Source organism: Dermacentor silvarum, chromosome 11, assembly GCF_013339745.2.
Source record: "Dermacentor silvarum isolate Dsil-2018 chromosome 11, BIME_Dsil_1.4, whole genome shotgun sequence".
In the NCBI taxonomy this organism is placed as follows: Eukaryota; Metazoa; Arthropoda; class Arachnida; order Ixodida; family Ixodidae; genus Dermacentor; species Dermacentor silvarum.
Genome location: NC_051164.1, coordinates 52,125,221 through 52,145,739, shown reverse-complemented (window position 1 = coordinate 52,145,739; position 20,519 = coordinate 52,125,221). Strand labels below are relative to the sequence as shown.

Below are 20,519 nucleotides of genomic sequence, written 5' to 3'. Positions count from 1 at the left end.
AGTTCCTGCATATTTATTCCTTGAGCATTGCAGCAATTCCGTTGAACTAAAAATAAAAAAAAAATTGGCCAAGGTTTAACTTTTGTAAACCTAGTTGCCACGAGCGAAAAGTCTGGAGCGAGAGACTATGCACACAGTGTTTCATTAATGCACGCTTCCCCGCTTGGTAAGCTGCTCTAACACGCTAATCTGGCCTTGGTTTTGGCTTGAGACTTTTGGAGACTGCCGTCCAGCTATACCTAATGGATGATTGGATTCAGCCTGTCGCTTGCGCTGAAGCACATGCACAGACGGCCCAGCCGGCGCGCCATCCATGGCAAGACTGAGCCACCAAGCACCGACGAAGCAGCCATTAAACCCTCACCTAGTCACATGGTACTGCAGCGCCGAGGCTCAGAGTGAGCGCAGCTGCGACGCCTCTCCGCAGCAGATCACGTGGCATGGACGTCACACCTGCCACCCTTGTGCTCCGGCGGCTCAAGGTCATTGCGACGCGATGAATGACCTTGCGAGACATGGCGTAGTAGAGCTTTCGCTCAATAAAAAAAAACGCTGCAGTGACTGTTCCACCTTCCCTAACAATTCTTTTATCCAAGTGTTGCTAGCACACCAACAAAAACACACAGGAAGAACAAGATACAATGTTGGCAAGGTCATCTTCATGAAAACTGCCTACTCATGCAAACATGTATGTAGGTTCTGGGAGCAGAATTTCATTTCTTCAGGTTAATCTTTTCGATTTCTTGACCATTCTAAACAATGTGCAGGCTTTGGTTTCGAAGTAGATATTAAATGTCATGACTCATGATTTATTGTCATGTTGCTACTATAATCCTAGTAGGTGAGTACAGCTTTAAAAAAAAATTCCCACAGACATTCCTGCGGGAGTTGTCTAAGTATGCATAATCATCGTGCCACTTGCTCACCTCCAGGCAGCCCGGCGTGATCATCAGTGCTGCGACACTCACTTGATCTGTCCAGTACAAACGACAGCGCTGTGGCGACACGAACTGGTGCGGATGGCGGCGCAAGGTGCGTTGATAACGCAAGCAAAGTACTGCAGGTGGTGGCACCAGATGCACTTATCACGTTCCGATCATCATAAGCAGTTATCACTCTTTAGCGCCTTGTCCATCCGTGTCGAACTCCGGCGGCGACACGGACCAATCCAACGTACTCTGGCACAGCCGCGCAGACCGTATTTCGAAAGCGATGTGCAAAGCGGACAGAGAGTGGCGACTGCTGATAGTTCTGCGCACTGTGTTTTTGCCGCTTTGAGTTGAAGAGAGACACGTGGGCCCATATCTCCAAAGCGATCTGCAAAAGGGGCAGGGTGCGGCGTATGCCGAGACCTTCGTGAGCGCTGTGTTCTTGCCACTTTCTTTGCATTGAAGCGGCAGGCAGCACGAAGCTAAAGTCGCTCGCTGCTGTGGGCTCTATCTTGAAAGCAATCGTCTTACAGGAAGGATGGACGGATGGGCAGTTTTCTTGTTGAGTAAACATAGAAATACTTCCGCATTTAAAATTGTTCACACTTTGCTCCATCACACCCCTAAGGTAGTGGGTCTTGCAGTAGTGTGAATGACAGAGTGGAGCAGCAAATATGAGGAATTAACTTCAAACAAGTTTATAGTGAGGTCTGATATAGTTTGCTAGAAGATAGAGCATGAGGAAGACAGCTTCCGAGCCAGCTTCTTGGTCAGCTACCTTCCGAGTCAAAGGAACCAGTTGTGCCCAAGTAGTGCCCACAATATAACACATTAAGTGGGAGCAAGCTTACTTGTCTAACAAAAAAAATTTGATGCTTTGGTCCCACAAAATCGAAACAGTACAAGCAAAGCTAGAGGAGTTTGTTCACACTTTATTGGTGCCCATTGTTCAGGCCTCTGCCTTGTAGACAGCATGCGCAGCATTGCGGAGTAGAGCATATGGGAAACAAGATTCAAGCAGGTCCATGGTGAGGAATGGCGATTCGTCCACCAAGAGGTGGAGAAGTAGGAAGACGGCTTCACGGCCAGCACCGGCTTCTCGGTCGGCTTCCTGGCCGAGCCGCAAGAGGCTCGACGATGCCAGGGCCAGAAACTCCTTAAGCCGGTCCTCAATGTCGTCATGGCCACAGATGGTGAAAAGGGAACCCGCGAGAGCATTGACCGCGTGGGCCAGGCAGTGCATGTTGTTGGTGTGGGCTGTACAAGAAGCAGCATCGAACACAGAGTCGCGTTACTCATAAAGACAATAACACTCCTCACTACTACCAGTGTAAACAGAAATAAGAACATGTGAAAATGAATGAAAAAAATGTCTTTGCACATTTATTTGACAACATGGTACAACATGTTTCAATATTCAGCCACTGAACATCTCAAGAGAACCTGGACTCAAAGTGTTGTGTTTTTTTGGAGGCGACGCACCCCTGACGTCGGGTTTTTTCCTTACATATTATAAAACATACACAACATTCTAATTATGGTTGTGCAGAAATGAAAAAAAAAAATGACACGAATAATGACAAATGCTCTCTTCGTGTGGTCCTCGCATTTTTATGTGACAAAAGGAATCTCAAAAGGAACGTGGCTGGACAAACGCAGAAACGTACCGGTGCCTCAGTGATGATATTGAAAGGGTTAGTGGCTCAATATATGTCAGCAATACAGTTAACCAAAAAACACAGCAGACTAGTGCAACTTTAGAATCACAGCCCAATTTCCAGAGAACCTGTTGGTGCACCAGACTGTCCCCCTACCTGCCAACCTGTGAACTTTTAAAAAAGCTTGCTCTGAGCACACACTTCTTGTGAAATCTGTGCACCCTTTATAATCAACAATACAGCTTTAAACACAGCATAGAAGCACCAGCAAACTTGGAACAATAGAGAATACCAAGCAACACATTGCGTTCAGATCAATCACCGTGATGTTTTCAGTGACTTTGCTGTTACCAGTTTTGCGGCTTCAGAAACTTGTCTGTATATAAACATGCTCAGAGTAACTACCCCTCTGGCGTCCTTTTACTATCAAAGAACTCTCAATGGACGGTCCGGAGACCAATGAGGTAAACTTGTTGTGAACATAATTTATCTGTCGAACTTTATGCAACACCCATAAAATGATAATACAAGCCCAAATTCGTAAAATTTATGAAAATTTCTGGCACTTAAGTTGGCACTTGAATGTCCCTAACACTTTCCTACATCACAAACTTCTTTAAACACTAAACAATCTACAGATGTTTGTTCTTTCAAACAACATACAAATTTTCGGTACATTTGTTCAAAGTAATTATTGTAATCCTACAAAGTTACAGCAAGTAGTTGTCTAGTGGCAGTTTGAAACCTAAGAATGGCTTGGTTAAGCAATGATTGGGAAAAAAGAAGCGATAATTTCTGACAATGTGCCTAATTAACCCCAAGATTGTAGAACTTGGACCGCACATCGTTTTCATCAACGCATATCAATGCGCGTTAATGTCACTTATGGCACCTATGGCAACTGCTGGCATTTATGTTAGTGTTTTCTCGCAGTACTAGCTATACTTTCAGCACTGAGACTTTTTGGCATTTACGTTCTAAGGCGGTACTAGTTGCAACAGCAGATTCGCTGTAAAACTCAAACAGGATGTCCCTGCAATGTGCTCTTAACAACATGGCTTGCATTGCTAGGCAACTGTAAAGTGACACTTGAGCTGCTACAAGCTGTCGAGTCACACGCTGTGACTATATTGAAATCGCTGCTTTGCCAATTTAGCAATTGCACAGGCCATTGTACAGACAATGTAAATGATTTTCCACAGCTTTATTGTGCTTAATTTTAGCACCAAACAAATAAAGTTGCAGTGTAAAGCAGTCACTGTGATAGCCAGCAATATAAAGCGGAGCCTGAATATATGGATTTCAAAGAAAATGGAAAAAGAAAAGTTTGATGTACTGAAAATCAAATTACACAAAAAAATGTGCTAAACTTCCACGCATCTTGGATAGTTTCCACAGATTGCTGCAAATGAAAGCTTATCTGATAGCTTGTCCAGAAATTCTTAATTGCAAAGATAGATAAAAGAACAGTTTGTACTACATCACCACAGGTCCACTGCTAGCATTCACAAGTTTGAAGTAAGAGCATTAGACTTGGCTTAAATGGTAACTAGGGCATGGCATCATTCCATCATGCTAATTAGGTTAGGCTGCGTTTATATTAATTACGTGTGTCAACATGACCTGACATATCATTAGGCCAGTCAAGGTTGCAAACATTTTAAAAATCTTCCCTCTCTGTTTGGAATGCTGTAACAGGACATGAAGCAATACGAAGTCAGAACAGAACAGGAAAGAGCATCTCTGTCCTGTTTTTAATTTGTATTGTTTTGTGTACTGCTGCATCATTATAAGTAGCGATAGGTTCCTGTCTTCTTCTGGCTTTTGACAAATCCAAGACGATTCAGGACTTATGTGCCCATACTTCTAAAGCACCTCGTGCAGAGCATTTTGACAGAGAAAGAGAGCTTGTGCTTACCTTCCAAAGAAGGCTTATAGACAGAACCTTCAGTGCGGGCAAGCTTTGGCAGTGAGACGGCCACAAAGACCATAAGCAGACAGGCCACCTGGTACTCGTCCTCTCCCAAGTCTGCACAAAAAAAAAACCGGGCACAAGTACAGTTGGGACAAACCAGTCACGGGACTTTACAACAAATGCTGTATTTACTGGGTGCAAGGCGAGCCCCTTTTCATTTCACGAGGTGCTGGCCTCACACAAAGCAGGCTATGCAGAATATCGCCACCACTGGTGGCCTACGATGAACACTTTTATTCAGACACACTCGTGGCTTCCGCTGCCCTCGTTGTTTGACAAGCTCACTTCGTTGGCGCCCTTCCGAACCTGGTTGTTCTCTGTGCCATTCAAACTGTTTGAGATTAAAGTCAACGTGAAGCTCTTGACGACGGTCTTGAACGAAACTGCGCGCCACGACTTCAATATTCATGTGCACTCTTTTTTGCAGCGATGCCCTCTTCTTGTGCCCGAAAGCACGATGCAGCTAATGAGCCACAGCACAGCCGGTCCCCTTGAAGCACACTGCAACTATGTCACGTGATCTCGGGACACGGTGATGATGACATCATCAGCAGGACAATATGTATAGTCGAACCCGGATATATCAAACCCACATATAACAAATTATTTTGCATAACGAACAATAGTAAAACTTTTTTGTATAAAATTTTTCCATTTATATATCGAATTACCTATATATCAAACTTTTTTGTGATCCCCTTCAGGTTGGATATACCCGAGTTTGACTGTAGTGCCATCTGGTAGCAACTTAATTGCAGAAATTATTCAGCACGTGGGTACGCAGTGGTGTTTAGTGAAACTTCTTTTTTTTTTATTTTCAGGCTCCTAAATGTAGTTGCAGATGTCACTCACATGAGGGCAGGCCTTACACAAGTAAATACGGTAAGCTTCACTAAACATGCCATATATGAAAGCCTGGTTCGTCTAACCATCATGTCTTGTTTGTACAGATTACAGAGGCCTCTTCATCGACTTTCAGCACAGTGGTTCTTCCTGTTTACTTATTTAGACCTACCTGATAATGCAATTGCGTAACATTTTGACATTTCCTCTTCTCAACACACAATCTCTTTACTGCTGCTTACATATGCAGTCTCTCTGACCAAAAAGAAAGAAATATGTATAACAAGATATGATCGAATATAAACACAGTAAGCAAACATCAACCCTCAGGGTAGCAGTCCCAACAATAATGTGATCTCAAGCAGCCTTATAATAGTAATTAGATAAGGACACATAGCTTCTCAATAGGTCAGTAAAATTGGGTTTATTGGCACAGAAGTAATTTAGGCTACACTGCACCAGCAATCAAGTGTCAAAAAATCAATTAAGAACAAGGACAAAGGCTGCATCGCTCAAACATTATTCAAGGAGCCAGTTTCGTCAAAAAAGCCCTGGGCGCCCGTAACACCGGCACAAATGAATTACATTAAAACCTGACTGATCTCCTACGTTTAATGAGGGGTGCAAAGGTACAAAGGAGTGTAAAGTTATAAATGGCACCGAATAATGTAATAACAAGTGCTCTAACCGTTCTTCTGTGACCTCAGGGCTGCCACCAGCGCAGGGTCAACTTTGCATGGAAGCCCAGCCGCAGATGCCATCTCGCTCACAACCTGCAACCACAGAAGAGAAGTGACAGGTCTCTATGAAGACATGAAATTCATTTCCAGTGAATTGTGACATAAGAAGATGAGGGATGAAAGAGAAAGAAAACGAAAGAAAAACTGCCCATGTCGTCGTTTTGTGTTTCTCTTTCTCTGTCCTTGTTTAGCGGTCATCATGTCATGCAGTAAACACCAACTAGGCCAAACTCAAGTTCTTCAAAGGAAAAAAAAAAAGTTTTTCCTTGCTATCATCCAAAGGTACCGTTTTCACTTGAACGTCGTCTGATTACACACTGAGACCTGTATATTGAAGGTTGACCAAATTTGAAAAAATATGAGCTGGGGCAGCATTCTGGAGCGATTAGATTTGGGGATAAGGCCAATTTGGCGAGATTTCGGGTGACTTGGCACCAAGCGTGTTGGTGCATATCATCGTCAGCATTTCCGGTGCTGGGCCAAGCCTGCCATCTTTTCACAGAGCCAGGAATACTGTTGGCAGTATACTACTACGCATCTGGGCTGCCATCATGTACGTGTTCGAAAAGCCGACATTCGGTTTCATCTCACCCGATTGGCCCAGAATGGCCTAGGCCACGATATCGGCACGGCCTGGACAATCTCGTGAACAAGATAGCAGCCTAGGGCTGCTATCTTGTTCACGTTTGAAAAGCCGATGTTTGGTTTCGTGTGACTTGGCTATGGCCAAGTCGCATGAAATTTCGCTAAACTGGTCATATCCCCGAAACTGATTGCTTGAAAATGCCGCCCCTGTGTCTCTTGCAAGCAAACGTGGAAGAAGAATCGCCCATAACAAAATGAATGTGCTATTATTTTCTTGTCATAGATCATTGGTACAACAGTTTCACATGAAAACGTCTCATGTCAAATTTTCCCCATTGTAGACTCCCTGTGCAGTGGTCTTGAAAGGGCACAAAGTGCACCACAGTTGCATCGGGTTTGGATTTTCAAACACAAATCAGGATCACAGTTTTGCATTCATTATTCTAAACACAGAGGGTATTTTTTGGATTAAGGTCTGCAGAATATAATTTTACAAGTACAAACATTTCGCATAGTGCCGACTGACCATGGCTACAGACAAAGCACTATAAAATGTTTAAAGATCATAGGCACACCCAAAGAAAAAAAAAATGAGGCCCAACTGTGCCTGCAACTTTCCAACAAGCTAAATAACATACCAATAGCAACATCTGATGTACACAGGTGAAACTGACATAGCACAAAAAAGGCTGTCTACTGGTTGCAACATTCTTTAAAAGTATCCAAATCGCCCCTAGGCCTTAGTGAAGAAACACAGTCCGCGGATAGAATATGCTGCTCTTCATATCTTAGCCAAATTTGGGGCTACGCGTGGCGCTCGCAAGCAAAGTGCAAGGTCGCCTTTTTCTCAAACACTCTCTTTTTAACAGAAGCCTTCTCCTCACTCGGTTCAGGATGCTATATTTCGTCAAATAGCAGATTACCATATGAGGCTGCTATAGACGAACAGCTGACATCAATTAAGAAGGGTGTTTGAATCAGTGCACTTCTTCCTACTGTTACTGAGTATATTTATTGATGCAGCCTAATAAACAGGCTGAAATAAGCAAAAATGTGCATTCGAATTTCTATAAGACTTACGTACTTCCCCAAGAAGCTGACTATCGCCTGCTCACACTCGGCCACAGCTGCTCGCGTAGGAAGGAAACTTTAGCACCACTCAGCTTATCGGTGTTGTAGCCATTGGGTCTCACTAATTTCAATTAGTTTCGAAGCATAGTCTGCCTGGCAGACTATGCTTCGTATTGAGTTATTGACAGTGCTTCAAAATGAGCAAGTTGGATGTGGCTACTATCAGTTGGTCAAGCTGGTGCAGGACAAATCGGGTATGCACCACGCAGCACGGCCAGACTGGAGCGTGTGAGTGCGAGCATGCATTGAAGCCCTGTCATGCACAAAGCAACCACTCCGCATGCGCACTACAGTTGCCTGTAGCTGTGGTCTGCCACGTAGAATAGACACTGTGGCTGCTGCAGGGTGTCGCGACAGAGTCCACTCACTGGGCACAATGCAGCTCACTGAGGACAACCGTGTTTGGTGTGTTGTAGGCGCCAAAATCAGAAACAGTGGAGTCTACGCTACCATATAAAATCAAATCTGAAGCGTGAACCCTGGTGACGTTCAGTAGGCGGAGCCTTGCTCCGCCGTAGCATTTGCAGTGCTAGGCATTGAAGAAGGAGCAGGGCAACTACAAAGGGGATCATAGGCAACCTTTGATTGCCAATAACTCTGCTTCCATGAACACAGTCAAGTACTTTTCATTGCGGCAAAGTATTTCTGAAATAGTCTATTTTACCTTTAAATGCATTTCTCAAGCTTCGATAAAAAGTGGTTCAGAGCCACTTTATTAAAAAAAAAAAAAAACTTCCTTGCAGCCGAAATTACAGGGGCTGTGCTATTTTTAAAATTCTTTACTTCAAGCCAAAATTTGTGTCTGAGGACTGTAAACCAGTTGCGGGCCAGAAAATACCAGTTGCTGTTGGCTAGGATCTATGCCTTCAGCTTGACCTACTATCTGCCTTCGTTGTCTCTTCAAACACTCAGTTTAGACAGGAGTTACAACCGCATCAACAGTGTGCCCACTCACCAAGGTCTCTCCATTCGAGACGTGGTGCTTCAAGTCTGCCACCGAGCTGAGCAGGAACGGTATCCGCACCGACAGGACCTGCGTGCCCCAAGCCTCTGAGTGAACAAACTGGATTTAACAATTGATTTGTGCAGTACAGTTAGCGTGCCCGTCTAAGGTTCACATTAGTAAAGCCTTACTGTTAACAGTATCAGTGCATGCACAGAACTTGCATTTGCCTTTGCAGGCAAGTAAAGGACTGACGAACACACTCACATCATTCAAGGCGTCCTGAGCTAGCATCCGGAAGCAGAGAATGACACCGACGATGGTCATCCGCTGGAGAACACTGTCCACATCTGCAGCAAACCAGTGATTTCATTGCAATGGGGTGGGGGGGGGGGGGGGAGAAGAAACAGTGCAGCAAGACCTGCTGTACCTGCAATGACTCTCACCACTTGCGAACACGTAAACCTCCTACAAAGTCTGCAATAAATTTTGCCACCACAGACACAGTTTTTTTTTTTTTTACAGTAAGCTTGTCAAACTTGTTACTACTATGCGTTTCAATATTTAGCACGTTCCCTAACTGCTTTAATTAAAAATAAAAACAAAACATGACAAAAACGTTATCTGAGCAGTGTGGGAATCAATGTGATGTGAAGCATTTGTGACGACAGCACCAAGGCGACAGCTCGAAGACGATGACAACGACGACAGTACTACGATGACGGAATTTTTTTTTCTGTTTCTTTTACTCCAGTGAATAGACATTACAACCTGTTTTGTTATGACCAAGGCCCACCCTGAAGGCAGCCGCAGACAAACGTTACAATGTCGCACAGCGCCTTCGTAACATTAGCTACTACGAGGAAAGGACTGGGGAATGTGGGCTGATCCCAGAGGCAGTGCAGTCTCGCAAAGTGCCATAAAACGGAGCTTTCCACGAGGCTAGAATGGGGGAGATGCTCCCGCTTGTAACGTACACGAAAGGCAACGGTAAGCTTGTGGTCATATGGAAAGTGGCGCGCGCATATGCTCTCACTCGTGCTGTGCAACTCAACGCGTGCGCCAGTCGTGTCAAACACCTAGTTGCTGTTGGCACAAGAGAAGTATGCGTTCAAGTGTGCCCGAGTATCGGGTTGCTGCTGCGAGACAGGGTTCGAGCCCATTTTTTTAAGATGCCCGAAATTAGGTGAAACAGGAATGTACCTACCTACCTACAGAAAAGTGCCTGGAATGAGCCAAAGAATGTTTTGCATTAATAACGAGCAGCCTACAGTGGTTTGGCCGTCACAGGTGCACCTAGGCACATCAGATTTGCATCTGGATGTAACATCAGTGTGACACATGGGCGATCCGGATGTTGCACAATCGACTTCAACCAAGTTACCACTTGGTAAACAACAAGCTCCGAGTTGACCAGGCCTCTGATCCGTGCTATCTCCGGAGACAGTGGCAGCAGTGACGAAGAAGAATGGCAAAATTAACAGGACCAGATTGAAGACGTATGAGAAGAAAATAAGACAGAAGAAAGAAAGAAAGAAAGAAGGTTTGGACATTTACTGAAAACTATTGTGAAAAACAGTAAACATGTATGTACAGATGTACAGATACCGTAAAAGCCGGAATATAGGTTGAACTTTTTTTCAAAAAGCCATTGCGAAAAGTCGACCCTCGTCGTATATACCGGGCATTGACGGAAAAACTATGGAAGTCTTGCAACAATGGGCAGATGAAGTAAACAGCCGCCTTCGCCATCGCATTCAGGCTGCTTTTTCACATTTTGTTTCAAAATGAGCGGAAGCCGACGGCAATTCACCGTCGCCTTCAAGAAAAAGGCGATTGAGTGCGTGGAAGCCCACGATACGAAGCCGTGGGCTTCGTATCGTGTGACCATCGACCCGCGTGTTTGTGAGCACCTTATCATCACGGTACGGAGAAACATTTAAATAAATACTGTCACCATTGTGCAACCGGCTGAGTCGCATTTGTTTAAAGGTACGGGTGTCTTTCGGTACTTTTGCCATTGAAAAAGATTTTTGCATTTTTAGAATCGGTTAGCTGGGGGGTCGACCTATATTCCAGTTCGACCTATAGTCCGGTTTTTACTGTATCTGTGTATGTGTGCGTTACAACGTAGCATGATATGCTGAGGGACGCTTACAAAGCTATCGCTTAAAAAGATATCAACCCAAGGTTGGTTCTAAAGGTCCTTTTTTTTTAAATAAAATCAAACCGCACTATCTTTAATCTGCAGCTTAGAGGATGAACTTCTCTTTACCTGACATGATACTTAGTAGAGCAAAAACTCGAAATCAAAGATAACTGTAAGAGGCGAGAGGAAAGGTATGACGAGCGCTACACTCGTAGCACTCGTCTTTCCTTTCCTCTTGCCTCTCACTGTTATCTTTTATTTTGAATTTTTGCGTGACTAAGTATCATGTTAAGTAAACACCAACTCGCCAAGAAGAAGTTATTCTCTTATCCTGTTCCCCAAAATATTTGAAAGACCACTCACTTTAATGGGAACGCTTACAAAATTGTTGTATACGTCATCTTGTCTCGATCACCAATATAAAATTTGAGTCACATTTTGATGCACAAATGTATTTTCATTCCATTTTCCTTAAAGGCCCAGCCACGCAGAACACTGCACATGCATCTAGCTGTGTGTACGTATCATCTAAAGTAGCTCAACGTTTGTATGCAAATGATATGCACACATGTAGCACAGTGCTGTTACATCACTGCTGCAGAACCCTTTGTGTTTTGCTTTGAGAGCACTTTATCATTACCTTCATGATTTTACTTCTTCCCATTTTATTTATACAGTCAAACCTCGATATAACGAGCCTCGATTTGACGAAATTCTCAATGTAACAAACTATTTTTATTTCCACATCTTAGTTCTATTGAATTAACGAAACCTCAATATAACGAAACTCAATATAACGAAGTTTTTCACTGCAAATACAAGTTCATTATATTGAGGTTTGACTGTAATTACTAGAAGCACTACATTTTCAAATTTAGAAACATACTACGCGAAGTTTGTATATCTCACATAGTATATGTGTTTGTGTTATGTGAACAAAGCTGCATCAGCATCAGCACACCACTGCTAACTATATTCGCACTAAACCATGCAAAGTTTCACATGTTAGTACTTGACATCGAAAACTCATCTCTTAAAACGATTGCCACCAAGCACATCTAAAGCTTTGCATTCAACTACTGTTGATTTATTTGATCATGTGTTACTTTATGTACTGTACTGCAAGCGGGCGCTGTAGCACCTCATGGGCCCCAAGTGTACTATAAAAATTAAATTATGGGGCTTTATGTGCCAAAACCACGATTTGATTATGAGGCACGCCATAGTGGGGGTACTCCGGAATAATTTGGGCCACCTGAGCTTCTTTAACGTGCACCTAAATCTTAGTACATGGGGGTTTTCGCATTTCTCCCCCATCGAAATGCAGCCGTCGTGGCCGGGATTCAAGAGTACTGTAAAAAATAAACCAGTTTGAGAGAGTATTCTTGCGCTTTTGACGAGAATTGAATGTGACAAGAGAAACAGGCTTTTACGCAAACCGCTTTTGACATCAGTGGTGGCAGGGTGGCGTCCAGGTAGCAAGAACTGCAAACCTACGCTGTCCTAGCAAAGAAGAAATGCTTACATGGGCAATGCCACTAACCACCAAACTGCTTCTTCAGCCATTCCTAACAAAGCAAGAGCAGTGCATCAGCAATCTTCTAGCAGCGCAAGAAGCAATTGCAGACACAATAGAAGAAAAAAAAAAAACGAAACAAAAAACAAACAAGAAAAAGAACATTGACACAAAGAAAAAGACCAGAATAGACAAGGCCATATAGCACAAGGTTACGAACAAAGCAATAAAAAAAATGGACAGAACAAAAACGAGAGAAACATGGCGGCCTTACGCTGGGCCATCCTGGGTCCTGGCGCAGCACGTGCAGAGAGAGAGAGAAAGAGAGAGAAAGGGCAAGCAGAGAGAAACAGAGGAATAGGGAGAGGAGGAAGAAGAGAGGGGCACAAGTCAACACACCCCCTTGAGAAAGGCTGCCTTCTACATGCAATCGTTGAAAGGTTGTGTCCAGAATCAATTGCAGCTATATATGCTACCTGCAGCAATACAAGACTGAAAGAAGTAGTGATTTCGGTGAAAGGAACAGTGGTGCCACCTATGGTATGGCGAAACGTGGCCCACGGCCTGTTTTGCCATTGCAAGGACAGATGGCGTCACCGTCCCATTTCTGAGAGTATCGAAACCTTTCATCTGGCACTGCCGCAGCTGACACGTACGTTTAGTTTATTCCAGACAAAAAAGCAAGCGCTGCATCCTAAAACATGGCATTAACAAAATACACTGCAAAATGCCATCATTGTGAGAAACTCTGAGCATGAATGGGGAAACAATTTAGCTGGAGGAGCTTTCAACATCTGACACTCATTTATAAAATATTTGATAGACTTGATGTGAAGTGTGCGTGAAATGGACAGTTCAAGGTTTTTCAATGCTACTGTTGAGGCCCTACTCTCAAGTTGTTCATAAGGGCCTGTATCATTGGCCAATCATATTTGGGGATACTTTTTCACATTCGCGTGATGCAACATCTGTCATGGCATCTTATTACAGCGATGAACATGCTGTCCACTAGCTTATCCAATGACCCCGCACCGAAAACGATATCCCTCACAGCGATCAGCTGAGAATACAGCCTTACGACTCATTGTATTCCAGACAACACAATGGTCCCAGCATGAACCTATTACTGAAATACTCAATACCTCTGAGAACACCCTGCAAATGGTCAAATAGCACCTCCATTAAACTCCAAGCGACCCGACAGCCATACACACTATAAGTTAGCTTGAGCAAGTGATTTCTCTGGACTGAGGCCAATGCCAGAGCGCATTAAAAATTTTACCACACAGTAAGAGTGATTTCAGTTTTGGTAGAGTCAGTTCTCAAGGCGAAAGCAGTGAATGACCTAGGGTTCTCATGAGGAATATGCAATGTAATGCTGCACGAAGGTGAACATGCTCATGGTTGAAAACCGTGAGACAAAATGAGCTGGTCACGTTTGACAAACAGCAGAGCTAACTTGACGAGGATGAAGAAGAACAGAGGTTTCATAAGTGCAGAACCTTGCTCCTTCATCGTCGTCTAGTTGGTACTGCTGTTTGTCAGGTATGTACTTCCACCAACTCGGCCAAGTTTTCCTACTATTGCAAAATGGGATGAAGAAGGGATATAGGCAGTGTGCAGATTATCAAGTAGCATATAATCACACAAAAAGGCAATACAGTAAAATCTCATTACTACAAACACCCCATTAACGAACTTTTCAGATTTACGAATTTTCAAATCCCTGCTGACTTCTTATAGTTTCAATGTAAAGATATTTCAGTACTACGAACTTCAGAATACCAAACTTTTCAGATAACGATCGTTATTCAGTTTCTTGTCATGTTCACAACACCTCAGTACTACGAACTCATATTCCAAAATCTGGGATTCTTAGATTTCCGTGTATAGAGTCACTGGCAGCCGAAACAGGAGGCTAGCAGATGACAAGGCGCAGAAAGCGAACACCGCGACGCACAGGGTCGGAAAACATGAGATGGTGCCTGAGGAAGGAAAAAAAAAAAAAACTGAACAAGAAAAAAAAAAAAAATACGCTGGCACGCAGCATCGGCACGTCGGAAAGCGGGGCGGCCGCCTATCGAAAGGCCAATCGCCCACAATAATCACTCCACGAGTTCCGAAAAAGGCTCAAAGGCAGCGCGACGATCACACGAATTGGTGACAGCGGCATGTCACAAGGGAAGCAGCTGTCGCCCCCCGATACAGGTTCTCTCGTGCACAACTTTTCCGTACCACCCAACCCTCAGATGACACGCCGGCACGTGTTGCAATGGATCCGTCCCTGGTTTGGGACGGTACCCTTGCGCTCCACAGCAGCGCAGTGTGCCCTAAGGCAATGCCGAAGGCCCCACGTGGACGGATATTCCAACAGCGCAGCTCAGTAGAGCAGCGGGACCAGCGGGACCAGAAGGTGCGCATCAGGTCGGGCATCACCGCATAATAGCTCTCCACTCGCGCTTTTTTGTTCCAAGGCAGGGTAACAGTGTGTCAGCTGAACAGTCAGGCGAGCTGTTCTTTCTGAGAAGATCCCGAAGTGGCGATTGTCATGCGCAGGACCGTTCGAACACTAGCTTAAGCGACGACTCATCAGATTTTGCGAGCGCATGTTCCGGCCAGACAAGTGTCACCTAGCAATAGAGGCGCTTCTCTTCCTTATTTCGCCCTTGTTTCCGTGCGCCTCTTTTGCGCTTTTTGCAGCCATAGTAGCTACGCGTGCGGAGAAATGTAACCTCCGTCATAGCCTCCTATATTCCTCCATACTCGCAAGGTTGCAACACGATCACACTTTATACTTTCCGGGCAGTGTCATTTACGCGCGCTTGCGCTTTAATATAGTTAAGGTGTCCGCCTCGAGCCAGACAGTTGCGGTTTCCACGGCAAGGATTGTGAAAATAAAAAAAAAAAAACAAGAAACATTGCACTTTGGAGGCAACATGGAGCTTCCTTTTTGTCGGTAGTTTTCTCGGCATCAGTGTCTGTTTTGAGCGCGTCACTCTTATTACACGGTGCTTCGGTGGTGCGTGGTGCCGAAATCTATGGAAAACTGCCAACAGCGCGGGCCGAGAGCCAACAGCAACGTCTTCGTGGATAGCTCATATAGTGACAACTTATGAACTGATAAGTTAATGGGCGGAATGTTTAATTTTGGGGCTTTCACTATAACGACTTTACAGAATAACGAACCATCTACCGCGGTCCCCTGAAGTTCGTTATATCGAGATTTCACTGTAATGCATTTACAAGACGTTTGCATGCTCAGACATCCCGACAGAACCATGTACACATGGAAACAAAATAATTATAGGAGTTTTGCTCTTAACAGATAGCTTAACAATAGTGTTCGCAAGTAAATGTAAACTGCTTTTGCATGTAAAGAGAAATAGTATATATTTTTTTGCATGCCCATGCTATATATGCTGCTGGGTCTCTGTGGAATGTGTACGTTATTCAGAGATCTTAACATACGTAATCTTTACATACTATAAGAGATACCATTGTAGAACATGGCAGCAAATGTGGCTCCCGGTGCAGTGCAAATTGTCCCAATGGCTGAACTCTCGCTATCACTGATCGCCAATAAATGGTGAATTAATCTTTCAGTTGCCTTCGACTCACCCGAACGAACACCTGATTTCTGAGATCGTTGGGCGAATCTGGCATCCATAGACCTTAGGAGGTGGGTGGACATAGAAATGGCAGGAGGTATAGTAATGGGCTGTTTTGGCTTGAACTGGTTTGAATTGATACATCTGGTGGTGCCCTGTCTCCTGACATTTTCTTCATGTTTGCATTTCCACACGTTAAACTAAAAGTCTTTACGGGACGCTAACAGTACAACCCTGTAAAACGCTCGTGTTTACCATAGGTGAGGCACTGAATGCTATTCTAAAACTGCCTAATGTTTGAACTGTTTCACAGCTTTAGGCTCATTGATACATGTGTAAGAAAACCCTCCATAATGCTCCATTAAGATAAGAGAGAAGTGTTGCTGTCTGCCATATAATCCCATCATTCGAATAGGTACATGATTTTGTAGGTATGTTTAGGCATTCACAAAACGTGCATGTACACTATTTATTGCCGATCTGTCTGATGAAATGCCGTTAGACAATCATCACAGTGTGCACCCCCTTGAGCATTTTGTAGCTTTCTTTCAAGCACGCAAGGTTACAAACGCACCCACAGTTCAGTTCTTGTGAATAGTTCGTGTCGAAAAAGAAGAAAAAAAAAGAGAAAAGAAACAGATCATCGTGAACAAGGGGGTCCTTAAGAAAAAGTCTGCGTATACTTTTTCTCTAGGAGAGTCAAAGCTGAAGGACTCAGGGGAACATCAACTTATATCCAGCATCATCCTACACAGGCCAATACTAAAATAACAGTATAATAAGCGCCAAGGCTCAGCTGCAGAAAGTAATGACTGCTAGCAGCCAACAAGCACACAACCACAGCCAGACAGCCTGAAATTCCAGTCTCGGGAATGCAACGTTGGCCATACCATGTCATAATGCCAAAAACTGCGAAACACTTAGAGAAAGAGGCAGCAGGCCAGTCTAGCCAACAAAACATATAAGTCACTGGTGGATACTGACTTTGCAGCTTCTTGAAAAGCTCCCGCATCTGTTCAGGCTTGTCGTAGTTGGAACGCAGCTCGATGAGAATCTCCCGATTCTGGAGCACAATTTTCTGAAACAAGTGATGGGAAAGTAGAGGAAAACGTACGCAAGTCAAAATGTGGTGTTTAACGTTCCAAAAGCAACATGCTGGCTATGGGGACGCCTGCAGTGGATGGCTGCGGATTGATTTTGACCTCCTAAGATTCAACGTGCACATAAACCTAAGCACATGAGTGTTTCTGCATTCTGCAACCATCAGAATGTGGCCATTACGGCTGGGAATTGAATGCATGACCTCGTATTACGCAACAGAATGACAAAGTCACTGAGCAAATGTGATGGGCGGCAAAACAGTGCGTCAAAAACCTTTTTTTTTAATAATCTTTTTCTCTTAAATTACGAGGACATAGCATGCTTTTGTATTTCTTCAATGTTAACAGATACAGTTGAATCCCGTTAAATCGGCCCTTGTGGGACGGTAAGATACCGTTCAATTACCCAAAAGGTCTGTCAATTAACAACCGCGACAGAATCAATGAGTTCAAATCTTTATCAAGATCCAGAAAGAGATGTGAAAAAAATATTTTTTCTGGACGTTAACGAACAGCACTGTGTATACAGTTAATGGCTCATTTTTCGTACTCGTTAGGAGCCCAAGGAGGTTTAAGAAAAACATTGCTTGAGTGGCAGCTCCTGCTGTTTCTTATCTGCACAGGTGAAGCCAGAGTTTGCCTATACTAAGAGGGCCACGACAGCCGAAATACGCTCACAGCTCATTCCATTTTGCTGAGTTATTGTAATTGTTAGTCTAATTGGAAAAATAAAAGCTTGTGGGTTCAGGCTAAAATGTTAACTTTGGCTGCGTATTAATATCATGATGCACCATAAAGCTTGACAAGACCTTTAGGCCTCCTTCTCAAACCAATGACAGAAAGAGAGACATTGAGCAATATCTGTATGACAAAAATTAACCATTCAAGATGGCACTGAGCAGGAAGAAAGTGCTTCGTACAATCCCCACTATTCGCTAACGTTTTTTCGTGCCTATGGTAAGATGGCGGCAGCCCGGCTTCACCTTTAAGGTGTCGTCTCCACTCCAGCATTTTTTTAAAACCTCCTTGTAGGAGCCGCAAAAAGAACCGAAACATAGGGCAGTCCAAAAAAATGAATGCATGCCTTTTACTGCCCCCAAAGAATAAAATCACCACAGGCATGTCCGAAATAGCGCTGAATATCTGCCAGTACACTTATAAGGCATATCGGTGCTTGTATTGTGACAGGAGATGGCGGGTGGACGCATGTATAATTAAGGAATACACACTGCGTCATGTGACAGTGTCCCCTTTCCACACTTGGTATGCTTCACCGCGTAACACCACTGTATTGTGGTAAAGTTGACTTTTGCAAGCTGGCATTATGCAACGCGTCGTGCTTTCCGAGCTTCGAAGCCATCGGCGAGAATCAAAAAGGCAAAGTCAGCACCACTGTGACAGCAGAAATTGTTTCAGTGAAAAAAACGGCATCGAAAAAATGGAAGCTTGGTAGCGAACGTTGAAGAAGATAGGCTTAGTGTTGCTGCGGTGGTGGCTACAGCTGCCAGCGGATCAGCGTGCGAGAACACCGGTTCGCGGCTGCAAGATAATCAAGATGGCGGTGGTGGCGGCTTCAACTAATGCCATTTCGGAGCTGCGGTCACGGGGAAAGGTCCGGAAAATCAGAAAGAATCGGTCCGAAATTTCAGACATTCTTATCTATTTGCTTTAGGGCCACGTGGCGGTGCCGCAAAGGCGTCCAAATTATCGGACATGTCCGAAAAATGGGTCTCACGGACTGTTATTGCCTGTGACTGCATGCTGAAAAGACGAAGCACACTGCCAAATATGGGAGCGAGACAGTATACAATACAGACAGGGATGGCTTCACGGGCAGAAGGAGCGTCAACCACTAAAAGATTAAAAAAAAAGAACAGCCACGTGCCTGGAGAAGCAGCAGACGACATGTGAAAATGGCTGAATTTGTGTTTTCAAGCTTTTAGGGGCGCCAATGGGGGTCGAATTACCTGCATCGGTGTGCTTTTGTAACTGAACTAAACGAATTCTTCTTCAATAGCCCACCAATGCACGGTTTTCCGTCGGGACTTACCAGTACGTTCGAACTAAGCAAAAATTCGAATTAACCGAGGTTGAATTAACGCGAGTCGATTGTACTAGTATTATTGGGGACCAATTTCACACAGACACACTTTTAACTTAGACACACAATGCAACAGCAGACAAATTAGGTTGACGCCCTTGAAATGATACGACATACAACATGAGAATGATTGAAATTGAATCTTTGTGGCCGATCGCCGATCTCACCTTCAGCTCTGCGACCTGACTGGCAATGTGCCACATGAGACTTTCATTGAGGAACTTCATGCCATAGGGCCCGATCAGCTCGGCCAGCGAGCGCAACTCTGAAAGAACAAAAAGAGGATTCAACAGGTTTATTATTTGCACACTCAAATTCCCAAATACAGTCGAATCTCATTACAACGAAGTCGCATCTAACATGAAAACACGAGGGGCGATACAAAATGTTTGGCAAACTTGGCTATAACCAAAGTTGGACACTGGTCTCTATTCATCTTTTGCTCAGCTCATCTTTTCAACCAATGTTGCAGTATCAAGACTTCCAATGCCATTGTTGTTCTGCATAAACCAGCCAAGCATGGAGAAATGAGTTGCACCAAGCAAATTCACAGTAGAGTGGTGAATGTGTATCGTGGTGAATGTCTTTCACATGCTACAAAACCTCATTGGTTCAACAAGTTTCGGCACGGTGCCGGAATGAAAGATGACACGAGGTCCCACCGCTACAGCTGATTTGACCACTCAGTCTGGGTCGAGATACTTATGAACAATTGTCGCATTACGGTGCCCAAAATTGCCATCGAATGAATCATTCAAACACAATCATTCATGGCATTTTCGGCATGTCGAAGGTCTTGGCATGTTGGGTGCTACGAAACCTCTCTACGGAAGGTCGACACCACTGGCTGAATTCATCAAGGGAAGTTTTGAGCCTCTATAATGGTGTCACAGATGTTCTTGCCTGCCTTGTGACTGGGTATGAGATGCAGCTTTACCAGCGGGAACCAGAAACAAAGCAACAGCCTATGCAGTGTAGGCATTTGGGGTTGCCCCCTCCCAAGAAATTAAAAATCCGACACTTGAGAAAATTGATGGTGACCATTTTCTAGGATGCAAGGGCAATCCTGCTGATTGACTACTTAAAAGATAGCAGGTGAGTAACAAGAAAATGTTATGCCAATGTTCTTTGAAAACTGTGTGCGGCCATCGTAAAAAATAAGAAACTTTCAAATATGAATGAATGAGTCTCCAAAGGCTCACAAATGTAGGCGTTTTTAATGCCGAAATGAAAAAAAAATA

At 44.0% G+C, this 20,519-nt stretch overlaps 1 protein-coding gene across 1 annotated transcript in view; it reads right to left on the bottom strand.

Moving 5' to 3' along the window:
• Positions 1 to 1,841: 1,841 nt before the first annotated feature.
• LOC119433338 (membrane-associated protein Hem-like) overlaps positions 1,842 to 20,519 on the bottom strand; it is a 61,456-nt gene continuing 42,778 nt past the window's right edge. The window contains 8 exon segments of the mRNA XM_037700489.2: positions 1,842 to 2,186; positions 4,506 to 4,616; positions 6,094 to 6,178; positions 8,817 to 8,894; positions 9,072 to 9,154; positions 12,744 to 12,761; positions 17,062 to 17,155; positions 19,446 to 19,543. Coding sequence (XP_037556417.1) covers positions 1,879 to 2,186; positions 4,506 to 4,616; positions 6,094 to 6,178; positions 8,817 to 8,894; positions 9,072 to 9,154; positions 12,744 to 12,761; positions 17,062 to 17,155; positions 19,446 to 19,543 — 875 coding nt within the window. The 3' untranslated portion in view covers positions 1,842 to 1,878.